Below are 12,570 nucleotides of genomic sequence, written 5' to 3' on the forward strand. Positions count from 1 at the left end.
TATTTTGAGAGCAAGAGAGAGAGAGTGTGTGAGCAGAGGAGGGGCAGAGAGAGAGGGAGAGAGAGAGAATTCTAAGCAGGCTCCACCCTGCCAGTGAGGAGCCCGATGCGGGGCTCGAACTCACAAACCGCAAGTTCATGGCCTGAGCTGAAATCAAGAGTCAGACACTTAACTGACTGAGCCACCCAGGCACCCCCAGATTTAGCATAGTTCTTCAGGGCCGTAGAATTTTCAGAATGGTCACTGAGCACTGGCTTCCACTTAAAGTCACCAACTGCATTAGCCTCTAGCAAGAGTCAGCCTGCCCTTTGAAGCCAGGCATTGACTTCTCCTCTCTAGCCATAAAAGTCCTACATGGCATCTTCTTCCAAACGAAGCCTGTTTCATCTACGTGGAAATCTAGTGTGTAGTGTAGCCACCTTCATGAATGGTCTTAGCTGGATCTTCTGGAGAACTTGCTGGAGCTTCTACACCAGCACCTGCTGGCTGCTTCACTGTGCACTTTTATACTGTGGAGATGGCTTCTTTCCTTAAACCTCATGATCTAACCTCTGCTAGCTTTAGACTTTCCTTCTGCAGCTTCCTCACCTCCCAGCCTTCATAGAATGGGAGAGAGGGTGTTGCTCTGTACCAGGCTTTTAAGGGAACGTTGTGGCTGCTCTGATCGTCTCTCCAGACCACTCAAACTTTCTCCGTATCAGCAACCAGGCTGTTTTGCTTTATCGTTCATGTGTTCACTGGAGTGGCTCTTCTCACTTCCTTCCAGAACTTTTCCTTCATTCACAGTGTGGCTAACTGGTCAGCACGAGAAGCCGAGCTTTTGGCCTACCTTGGCTTTCAACCTGCCTTCCTCAAAGCTGCGTCATTTCTAGCTTTTGACTTAAAGTGAGAGGTGTGTGATTCTTCTTTTCATTTGGACACCTGGAGACCACTGTAGGGTTATTAACTGGCCTAATCCCAGTATTGTCATGTTTCCAGGAGGACAGAGGTCCCAAAGAAGAGAGATGGGGGAACGGCCAGTCGGCGGAGTCGTTGGAACACACACAACATTTATTAGGTTTACTCTCTTCTATGGGTGTGGTTCGTGGTGCCCCAAAACATCACAGTAGTAACACAAAAGAGCACTGATCACAGATCACCATGGCAAATGTAACAATAATGACAAAGTTCGACACAGAGCCGTGAAGCGAACAAATACTGTTGGAAAACGGTACCAACAGAGTCGCTTGCCGCAGCGCTGGCACACGCCTTCCACCGTAAAAAACGCGGCATCTGAGAAGCATAGTAAAACGTGGTACGTCTATACAGTACGCAAGTACCGCCATCCACTTGACCCCTTCCCACGTCATTCTGTAAATGGGACCATCTTCAGTCGTTCGATGCAATTTACATGGATGCCGAGAGCATTCTGAGAGGCAGGTAGGAATGAGCTATTCAAGTGGCTTCAGGTCAGTCATTTCACACTCCCAGGATCCCATCAGGGCAAGGAACAACACCGCCCACCCCCGTGAGTGAGTGAGTGAGTGAGTGAGCGGGAACGCCACAGAATGTGCTATCTGACCACTCGATGCCAAACCAAAGTTGGTATTTAAACTCCTATTTAGAAACTCTTCTGTTTCTAATATGCTTTCTTACTTTCCTTTTTTTTAGAGGTGGGGGAGGGCGGTTCTTAAATATTTACATTAAATAGCTCAGAAGCACAGATGTGCTTCTGCTGTCTGTTTATTCAAGTTCAATGGACCTGCTGTCAGGCCCCATTGGTTCCTCCTGGACAGGGTGGGTGCCGGAAAAGCAGAGGTGAGCACGATGCAGGCATCAAGACACAAAACTTGTTTTCATGAAAACGTCAGGCTGACAAATCAGGTTACGTTTTCTGTCGCCCTGTAGAAGGACGTCATCAACAGACCTCTAGCACCCTGAGTTGAAGATCAAGACAACACCCCCTAGATATAATTACCAGATGAACATCAGGGTCAGCGTGTGCCCCAAGAGGATCCGGTAACGGAAGAGATCCAGGAAACTTCCGGTTTCCCTGTAGCTCCTGCTGGCCGGATGTGTTAGTGAGAATGTACACTTGAGCTTGTGGTTCCTCTTGGCAATGAGGTACAGAGCCGCTTCAGCCTCACTCAGCCGACCCTGGGAGTATAACCAACGAGGTGATTCAGGAATGAATCTGAAAGAGACGTCATTAAAGGCTGTATATTCATATAGGTACACGGGCACAGGAAGGAGCATGTAGATTTCCTCACCACAACTGGATTCCACATGAGGTTTAAAACCAACTCTCCCAATGACATGGGGGGGGGGTCCCCTTCAACAGCGTGCCAGTGTTAAATGGTGGTCTGCTTTACGAATGGAAAGAACACACTTCCAAAACAGCAGCAAAAAAAAAAACAAAAAAAAACAAAGTAAGCAGTATGCATTTCCTTTTGAATAAATTTTAATAGATAAATGGCAAGTTAAGCCGAGAATACTGAAAAATTCAAATTTTTCATAAAGCACAGGTCAGAGAGAGGGCTCTAAATCACAGCCATGTGTTAGAACAATACCACAGAGTGAACAGGTGTTTAAGTTCTGACAAAGCTTCACAAAGAAGATAAAAATATTTATCGTCTTATCAGAAAAACATAAATTTTTAAAAAGTGTTTTTAACATTGTGATATGTTATTAAGAAGGCAGAGATTATTTTAAGATTCTACATGAAAATTAAACAGGGTTTATCCCATCTCAGCTACTTTTGAGCATTTCCAACTTCAAAATACTCGAATTAGCTGATACACTTGCTTTAATATGTCCTCAGGATATTTCCTGCCCGTGCCGCCCCCCCCCCACCCCACCGCCCGCCCAAGATCTTAAAGAATAAAAGTCATCTCCTGGTTAACTTTCAGTTACATAACAACAATTCTTTTCTACTGAATACTGAATACTGAATGTCAGTGATGTCACCACTGGTATTTTCCAATAGTTCCAAGACTTAACTATGATGTGTCTCCTCTCACAGCCGTGTGCACACTTCTAGAGGACTGAGGACTTGTGAAAGGCCAAACTGTGATAGGAACACAGACACGCATTTAATAAATACAGCAGCCAGTGCCTTTTGACCTAATGTGACATTATTTGCCTAAAATGAAACTTCTCTAAGGAAACTTGGCTATTTAAGGTGTCTTTTGGAATTCTTCGTGCCCTTCTGTAAGGGCAGTGAAGTGGCAACAAAACCCACAGAATTTGGAACTTCATGGACAGCCAGTCGGTCGATAACCATTTGTTGAGCACTTTCGATTTTGTATTGAGCTGTGTAGTAGGTGCTCAGAGGAAACAGAAAGGCACGAATTCTCCCAGAGCTTTGCTGCTGGACAGAGAATATCCATGCAGATCTGACTCTCAACAAAAGCAGGAACGTAGGCCATCCTTTATTTCCTTCTTTATTGCCCTCTGATTATTATTACTAATACACAAGGTGGATGATTGAGTAAAATATCGTTCTCTTGGAACTTAGGTCTGCCGATCAAGTGGACCGACTGGCCCTAGCCACAAGGCCGCTTACAAGGTACCACATAAACACCAGCTGCGTCTAAATGCAAATAAAAAAGAGCATAAGTGAAGCCTATTGTGATGAATGTAGACAGTATACCTGGGAGAGATAAGTGAGCTACCAGAAGTCTATCACAATAAAAATCAAAAATGAGGAGAACTGGGAGGTAAGAAAAAAAAAAAAAAAGACAAGGAAATAGCCAAAATACTAACAGTCATTATCTTTGGGTAATTTAGGTCATTTTTCCCTTCTCCTTAAATTCCATTGTTTCCAGAATTGTTGATAAGCGTTAATTATTGTTAAAATGTTTATAAATCGGGGTGCCTGAGTGGCTCAGTCGGTTAACCATCTGACTCTGGCTCAGGTCATGATCTCACGGTCCGTGGGTTCAAGCCCCATGTCGGGCTCTGTGCTGACAGCCCGGAGCCTGATTCAGATTCTGTGTCTCCCTTTCTCTCTGCCCCTCTCCTGCTCATGCTCTGTTTCTGTCTCTCTCTTTCAAGAAATAAATACATAAATAAGAATATATAATAATAATTATAATAAATAAATAAAATATTTATAATAAATAAATAAAATAATTATAAGAAATAAATAAATAAGAAGAAATAAACATTAAAAATTTAAAAAATGTTTATAAATCATGGTTAAAGATGAGACATGAGAGATATTGAGGCTTTGGAAATTTGAGTTAATCAAGAATTTCTACTTGGGAAAGCACGTATCTCGGGCACAAACTGAGGACCAGACATGTTCCCACATTTGGGGAAGCCAATGAGCTTTCTTATACAAAGGCTCACCTATCTGCTAATGGATGGACTTGGGAATGTAAATTCTGACACATGCAGATTTTTCATATCAAACAGCAAGAGGTGTTTTGAAAGAAAAAGCAGTCTTTGAACACACTGCCCTCTCAGTAGTGCTGGGGACAACTTCAGAAGCCACGGTGCTAATTTGGGTGCTAATTTAACAATGTTGCCTCTGCTCGAAACATGTCCTGTGAATCTCTTAGAAGATGGAAAATCTTTGTAAATTATGGGAGTGTGATTTTTTTAAGTAAAGCTGCTCAAATCCAAGTACTGTGAAAACGAGGAATTTTTTAAACTAAGCGATAATGTTTCTAGGAAAAAACACAAGGTATGACCCTAAAATAATGTGACATTTTCGTATGTGGCTGACAGCTAATTCTGAAGGCTGATTCCAGATGTTTCTGTGCCAACACCTGCCCAACGGATATGAGGGATCTTCTGTGGGGAAGGCCCTGGGCTTTGCTGCTGGGGGACGCGTAGCCAAGCCGAGAGCCTGCAACCGTCAGGGAGCTCCTGGTACAGAGAGACGGGCTCCACTCCAGCACGAGGTGGAAATAAGAACCCCACTCGAAGGCATGGGTTTAGTGCTGCAGAATTCAGAAGCAAATGACTTGCAGCTAGAGGTGTGATCAGAAGTTTGGAGGGGGTGGCAATTTGAGCACTCCAGAAGGCTAGGAGTTAAACAGGAAGAAATGGAGAGAAGGGTGTTGAAGGGGCAGGTGCAGCAGTGAGTAGGAGGTAGGGAAGCAGGCCAGCGCCAGGTGAGTGCTGGGAACTCCATGCAGCCGGCTGTGTCTGGAACACAGGGTATGGGAAACAGGGTGGGAGAAAATCAGGGCAGATCAGCTGGAGGCCGACTGTGGGAAGGCTCGCATTCCAGGCCTATTTCAGTTTTACATGCTCTTTTCTCTCCGTTTCCTATTTTTTCCTGACCTGAATTCATTTCCCAGTGAGTAGATGTCCCCACCTAGCGCTGGGCCATAAACACTCTTCCGACTGAGCCAGCCAGATGCCCTACTGCTACATTCATTTTTGCGCTTAATTCTCTTATTTCAAAGGGAATACAGAAACAGATTGCAGCTCAACCCTCACCAAATCTCAATTAGTAGAACTTGAAGAAAGAACTACTACACTAAAGATGTATCTGAAGGAAAATTCTACTACAGTTATCCCTCATTTTACGGCATAGAAGCTGGGACCGCCGGCTGAAAGTTTCATTTATTCCAAAGATTTTAATGGTTCAAATCAGAGGTCTGAAACCTCAGGAGACAGACTTTCACAAGCACATTGAAACTTCTAGTGAAGTAAAATTAAAAACGCGAACTTCTTTTCTTTTTTTTTTTTTTAACATTTTTTTTTAATTTATTTTTGAGACAGGGAAAGACAGAGCATGAACGGGGAGGGTCAGAGAGAGGGAGACACAGAATCTGAAACAGGCTCCAGGCTCTGAGCCGTCAGCACAGAGCCCGATGCGGGGCTCGAACTCACGGACTGTGAGATCATGACCTGAGCCGAAGTCGGACGCCCAACCGACTGAGCCACCCAGGTGCCCCTAAAAACTCGAACTTCTTAAGCACATCATTAAACTGATGAAATAAGAGATGAACCAAGTATTACTTTGCGACTAAAGATCCAAATGCAGTACGGTATTTACAGGCAAAACTGGGTTCCTTAGCCCCAGCAAGATGGTCAGCATTTAATGTTAATTTTACGGAGAACTCTGTAAATGTCTCTGAAATATCTGTTTTATTGTTACCGGACTCTATTTGGGGAAAAGTGTTAATAAATAACATTCCTGTATTCTGTATTATGTGATACATATTCTATAATAAACAATATTAATAAAGTGTCTGCTGGGGGGAGAAAGCACTGATAAGATAGCTCTACGTTGGTGGCTCACCTCCCGCATTCAGAGCGCCACAGTGGGGCATCTGGGCAAGTTGTTTGGAGCGCCCTGCCCTGACCAGGCATTGAGCCCATCCACCCTACGGGTTTCTGCCATATGTAAGAATCTTCCCGCGCCCACATTTAGAGGCCCTGAGATAATAGTCACGCGCAGGATAAAGAGGTGCCACTACACATTGGATACAGATGGAGTGTCCTGTGGTATCGTACCTGGGCCATACACCTAGCACGTGATCTGATCCAGCCTGAAGATCTTTACGCTTGAGGCATTAGGTTAAAAAAGAAATGGGTACCCTGGGTCAACAACTCGAAGGTTCAAATATGGTCTATGGAGAGGTTACTTCAAATAAGGGATACCTGCATTCTGAATTAATTAAGCATCTCTCCTCCCAGCATCTGCCAAGCTTTGGAGCGCTTGTGGAATTTAGCTCTTCACCAAAGTCAGTTCAGGTAAACTCCTGAAAAGGAATAACGCTGCTCATTGACCCGCATCCTCTTAAGACATTCCTTCTGCATATTAATTTAAACCTCTTAGAGGAAAAACTACTTACAAAGATAGGAGGAAGACCACTGTTCCCTGCAGGTTAACCAGAATGGCGAGGGTCCTCCAGGAGCGGATGAAGTATCCCAACAGGGCATACTGGGCGATGCCAACTGCGAAGAAGAGGCCACCGATCGATCCTAATTCAGGGAAGAGACGCCTGTTACTGGAGACGGCACCCTCCCTGTCACCCTCTCCAACCCAAGTCACAAGCCAATGCCTTCCTTGGGAGACATCAACAGAAAAGAAAATCCTACCCAAATATTGAGTATCAGATGATAAATGTGGAAGAGAGGCCAGCAAGTTAGTGGAAAAGGAGGAAGGACAGGTGAAAAATATGAATGACATGTGGTCAAGATGACTTGTAAGGGTTTGTCCAAACGCTTTCTGCATTGAAGGCTGTGTTGACATCTGCCTGAGCATGTGCTGAAACTTGGACGATGTTTTCCTGGATGGTGGTAAGGTTTTTAGGTCATGAGATGATTGCAGCAATGGGACTTCATCTTATCACAAGGCTGTGCCTCAAATCCTTATTTTAAATCACAGGCTACTCCTCAGCTCTCCCAACTGCCCTTCCCTACTTCATTTATTATCACCAGATATATGACATTTTCTATTTGTTTCTTGTCTGTCTCTATGACACATGGATTTTCGCCAGCACCCTGATGGAAAAAAATCAACCATGGGATTGTTAAAAAAAAAAAAAAAAATCCTATGTTTTTTGAAATAAATGCTGAGACGGGAAGTAGGCCCACTAGCTTTGCTCAATATACTTGTGAATTTATACCTCGGACACACTTTTTATAATTACTACCATCACCATCGGTAGCGGTAATAGCTACTATTTATCGTGTATTAATAAATGATTACATACATTGTCCTACAAAGCAGGTGCCATTGTGGACCACGCACAAAGAGGAAGCAGCACAGAGAGGTTGGATGCCACTGCTAGGGCACGGAGCTGTGCACAGCATGCCTGAGACCATACCCCGATCTACCTGACTACAGAGCCTGTGATGCTATACCAATCCTCTCTCTCCGCCCTTCTGGGGAGAAGCAGGCTTCTGGGGGCAACCCACAGCAATGGGACGATCTTGTTACAAGACTTCTCTATGACGATCCCATAAAAGAAATGTATACTTGGATTCTTGCCCACAGGCTTTCATTTTCTAGCAATGATGACTTGTAGGCTCTGTGCCTTGGTGAGGAAAGGGGGGAAGAAGGGAGAGCCGAGACAGCACCTTCAGCGTGTTCCGAGCATGTGGTCAGATAAGTAAGGGAGTGGGGACGCCATGATCTCCCTGGAAACTTAAGATAATCAATACCTATTACAGGTTCATTACAGTGTATCAGACAGCACCTGGCTTGCAAGAGTAAGACTTTCTGTCCTTGCTCAGAACAGCTCCGAGCACTTGGTATCCACGGATAACAAGGTAGGTGAAAGGAAGACAGCCCGCAAAATGGGACTGTTTTAGAGGGGCTGAGTTCAGACCCCAGTTCTGCCACTTGCTGTTGTGCGACCTTGGGCAAATCACTAAACGTCTCTGAGCCTCACTTTCCTCATCGGTAAAACAGAAATAATACTACCTACCTCAAAGAGTAGTTGTTAGCTTCAGACGGAATAATGCATGCTATGCAAATGTTAGCTATACTATCCTGCTGTGACACAGGTATAGCCCTTGACATCTATTAACCTCCCCCCCCCCAAACAAAGCCATCTGGAAGCCTCCTGTGGTGAGTATCTGCTACAAAATATTGTCTACCTAGCACTATGTCTAATTCCAAGAATATTCCTTCCCTCTTCTGGAGAGTGGACCTCTCTTTACTTCATTCCCGTGGTTCAAGTGGGGGCTGACCATCCTGGTCCCCCTCACTGCAGTGACCCCTGCTGGGCCAGTCGAGCTCTTACCCAGGATTATTTTTTAAGTAGGCTCTACACCCGACGTGGGGCTTGAACTCACAACCTCAAGACCTGGAGTCGCATGCTTCACTGACTGAACCAGCCAGGCACCCCTTACCCAGGATTTTAAATACTGTACTTGGTGGTGAAACCTGAGAGCTATAGGGTCCCATCCGTGACTGTGCAGCAGAAGCTTCTCAGGGAGGAGGGGGGGCAGAGACGAGGAGCATCTGACTTCCTGGTTCCGGGCATCTCTGAGGCCTGGCTTGGGTATATTATCCAAATAATTTCCCTTTATATGCAGATGCTCAGCAGAGTTGAGTCTCCATTACTTACGATCGGTAAGAGTTGGTATCAATTGGGTATGACGGACAAGAGGAAATGATTCCAAGGGGTCTAGTTTAATGGCCTTAAAGACTGTGATGACCATGCACAGAGGTGCTGGAAGACGGAAAATGCAGGTGAAAGAAAGCAGTATTTTTATTTGAGGGTCCAACTGACATTCATATCTAATGTCCAGCAAGAAGCTGCACGTGTATGCCTGGAAATGACAATGGAGATAAGGTGTGGAGATGTAGGTGTGGTAAGGCTCTAGGTATTTGGTTAAAAAAATTAATGAAAAAAAATGAACACTTCCAATCACCATTTTTGCATCTTGTAATTCTGGAATACCATACTGGTGATTTTATAACTGTTTGTGGGCCGTTACATATTTATCCCAGTTTTCAGATTTCTTTTCTGTTTAATTTTCAAGCCTGCTATTTTTGCTCCGTTTGAACTAGTAAAAGCCAAATTGTGGCAGGTGAGACTTCATTTTTTTGTAAAGGGTGCCAGCGAACCACCCAGTTTTCAAGCAAAGCCACGAGGTCCCCCCGATTCCTTTCTCTCCCCACTCCGATCCTTCAGCAAGTCATTGTCCCACCAAAATCCAGCTCAAATGGACCTCCTCGCTGCTCCTCTCCCTGCACCTGTCTATGCCTGCATCACGTTTCGCGGGCCAACCACAACCACCTCCCGAACGACCCCTCAATTCCTCCTCTTGTCCCTCAACAGTCCATTCTCCACACCTCTGCCAGAGGCGTCTTCCTGTATCCTTTGTGATCCTACCACTCCACTATTTCATTCGCCCGTTGACTTCTCACTGCACTTTGAATACAAACAAATTTCTCATTTGGCCTAGCGCGGGGCCTATGTCATCTGGTCCCTCCAGCGTGTCTCTCCCCGGCCCACGGAATCAGTATTTAATAAAATACAGTAAGAAGGTGCCGGGGGAGGCGTGTCTAGGATCTCCTATGTCTGCGCCATTTTTCAGTTTAAGGTGAAAACAGTTAATGCCCTTCTGAGGAAACAGACCCTCTCAGAACTATCTGGAGACAATCTGTGAGGATGGGAGGCAAGCTCCGGCCCCAGGGGAGACTTTCTACAGAGCAATATGAATACAATGACTCATTCAAGGTCATACAGAACAAACTCTGGAACGCAAATCTAATGGTTAGTTAGTCCCAAGTCCAAGTGCATTTTTGGACTCTGGGGTTAAACTGGTGCCCAGCAGGGTTTTCTGGGGCAGCTCACTATCTGCGTTATGTACACGGAGTGAAGCAGTACCTGCGAGCGCCCAGTAGGCGGTGCCCACACATTCGTTCAGCAGGACAAAGGCCACCAGTGACATTCCTCCGTTCATCACACCCACCAGGAAGCGAGTTATTGCAAAGAACTCATAGGAGGGGGAAAACCCATTTGCAATGGCAAATAAGATGTCAAGAGCAAAACCTAGAATAAGAGGAACAGCGGTCAACAATCCAGACACAAGACAGCATTTGAGCAAAGTAACAAATGATACTCATTACGTTTGTAAAGATAAATCTTTGTAAGCTTAAATTTTCTGAGCTGTGCTCTTTTAAAACTGTAAAAGGAAACTGTAAAGAAAAACCGAAGTTTTTCTTTCTTCGTTACAAGTGGATATCTGTCAATCATGCACCGTTGTTATTCACAATAACGTTGGAGATGGAAAAATCCCAGCTCAGACTCAGCTTGTCAAGAGAACTCCACCGAGTCTTACACAACACAGTTGAACTGAACCGACACACAACATATAAGGAAATGGATCCAGTACGCTGGTTCCATCTCTGTTCTCCTTAGAACCATGGTATAAATTAGAATTCGGGAGGTGCAGAAAGCATCATCATCTCTGAAAAGCTTAACTGCAAATACATGGCCTTCCTCAGGTATGCTGCTGGTCCTTTTAACACGCTTTGCCAGAAGCAACTCTGGCTGCGGTGTGGCCCCCTGCCAGTGTAATAAAAATCAGTTGTGTATCCACATGGCAATTTCCTGAGAACCTTAAGGAAATAGTCCCCTTGTTATTTCCCTGAGAACCTTCAGGAAATAAGTCCTCCTAGTCAGTTCATGAACAGTCTAACACGTTACCTGTGAGATAGACTTTTTTCCTCCCGAAGCGATCTGAAAGCTGACCAAAAGAGATAACTCCCACAAACACACCACTGAAGAAGAAAGAGCTTGCTGCGCTGACTTTGTAGGATCTGTTGGCAATTAAAAACCACTAGGGGAAGAAAAAACAAAAGGGACACTGAGATCACAGAAAAGACGGATGGACGGAGTTAGCTATTAAAAAAAAGAAGAAAAAAAAAAACACAACAGACGTACAACCAAAACTTGAACACTGGGAAATTGTCTACTGCATGACTCATTACTAACCAGGATTTGGTAGGTCATCTACCTTGGATAATATCCAAGATTTTGTCATCAGAAACGCTAGAATTCATTATTATAATGTGCTGCCACAATACTGTATACACATCTTATCACAACACTGAATACGGTACGAGGGCTACTTTTATATATGCATTTGGTGGCTACGTCCCTCTTCTTAAGCCCTTGTATTTTTTTAAGTTTATTTATTTATTTTGAGAGACAGAACATGTGCATGTGGGAGGGGCAGAGAGAGAGGAAGAGAGAATCTTAAGCAGGTTCTGTACTGCTAGCATGGAGCCCAATGCGGGGCTCAAACTCAAGAACTGAGAGATCTTGACCTGAGCTGAAATCAGGAGTTGGATGCTTAACCTACTGAGCCACCCAGGTGCCCCCATACAATAGAACATTATGCAACCTTAAAAGGGAAGGAGATTTTGACAAGCTATGACACAGATGAACCTTAACCTTATGCTAAGTGAAATAAGCAGACAAAAAAAAAAAAAAAAGACAAATATTGTAAGAACTTATTTATGCCTGTAATATTGTGATTTATGGTAAGAAACATATATTTGGTCTTCGTCCCCTATTCCTAGCACACAGTTCCTAAAAACCCTTGTAATTTCCTACAGAAATATTTAGTATTTAGTTTTGTTCCCAGTTCCTGAAATAATTTCAGAGCAATGAAGGAGAAATGGGTGTCCTTTGTTGTTTTAACAGCCTCTTTCAACCACACCTGAGTTTAGTAAGATCACTTTTGGAAAGCTCCTGGTTGGGGGCTCGTTGCCAGGGGAACCCTCCCCTATCTCCCACCCCCGCCTCCGGGAGGGGGTGAGGGACTGGAACTGCCAAGGGCCAATAATTTAATCAGTTCCGCCTACATAATGACACCTCCCTAAAAACCCAAAGGGACAGGGGTTTGAAAAGCTTCTCAGCTGGTGAACACGTGGAGGAGCTGGGAGAGTGGTGCCCTGGGAGGGCACGGGAGCCTGCGCCCCTTCCCACCGCCTTGTCCCGGGCATCTCTTCCATCAGGCTGTTCCCGAGTTATATCCCTTGGAATAAACCAGTGATCTGGTAAGATGTCTCCCTGAGTTCCGTGAGCCGCTCTGGCAAATTAATCTCTCCCGAGGAGGACATTGCAGGGACCTCTGATTTCCGGTGAACCAGAAGCC

The 12,570-nt window shown here is 44.6% G+C and overlaps 1 protein-coding gene across 3 annotated transcripts in view; it reads right to left on the reverse strand.

Annotated features, from left to right (window-relative positions):
• Window positions 1-12,570, reverse strand: part of SLC22A15 (solute carrier family 22 member 15) — an 81,983-nt gene that overhangs the window by 29,031 nt on the left and 40,382 nt on the right. For all 3 annotated transcript variants that reach the window (XR_002082293.2, XM_019457947.2, XM_019457948.2), the window contains exons 3-6: window positions 11,115-11,247; window positions 10,293-10,457; window positions 6,798-6,927; window positions 1,958-2,173 (exon numbers count right to left, since the gene is read on the reverse strand). Coding sequence is in view for 2 of the 3 variants with exons in the window: in XM_019457947.2 (XP_019313492.2) it covers window positions 1,958-2,173; window positions 6,798-6,927; window positions 10,293-10,457; window positions 11,115-11,247 (644 nt within the window). In the remaining variant the exon portion in view is untranslated. The remainder of the gene's footprint in view (window positions 1-1,957; window positions 2,174-6,797; window positions 6,928-10,292; window positions 10,458-11,114; window positions 11,248-12,570) is intronic.

Source organism: Panthera pardus, unplaced genomic scaffold, assembly GCF_024362965.1.
Source record: "Panthera pardus isolate Hobbes unplaced genomic scaffold, ASM2436296v1 HiC_scaffold_11, whole genome shotgun sequence".
Taxonomy (NCBI): Eukaryota; Metazoa; Chordata; class Mammalia; order Carnivora; family Felidae; genus Panthera; species Panthera pardus.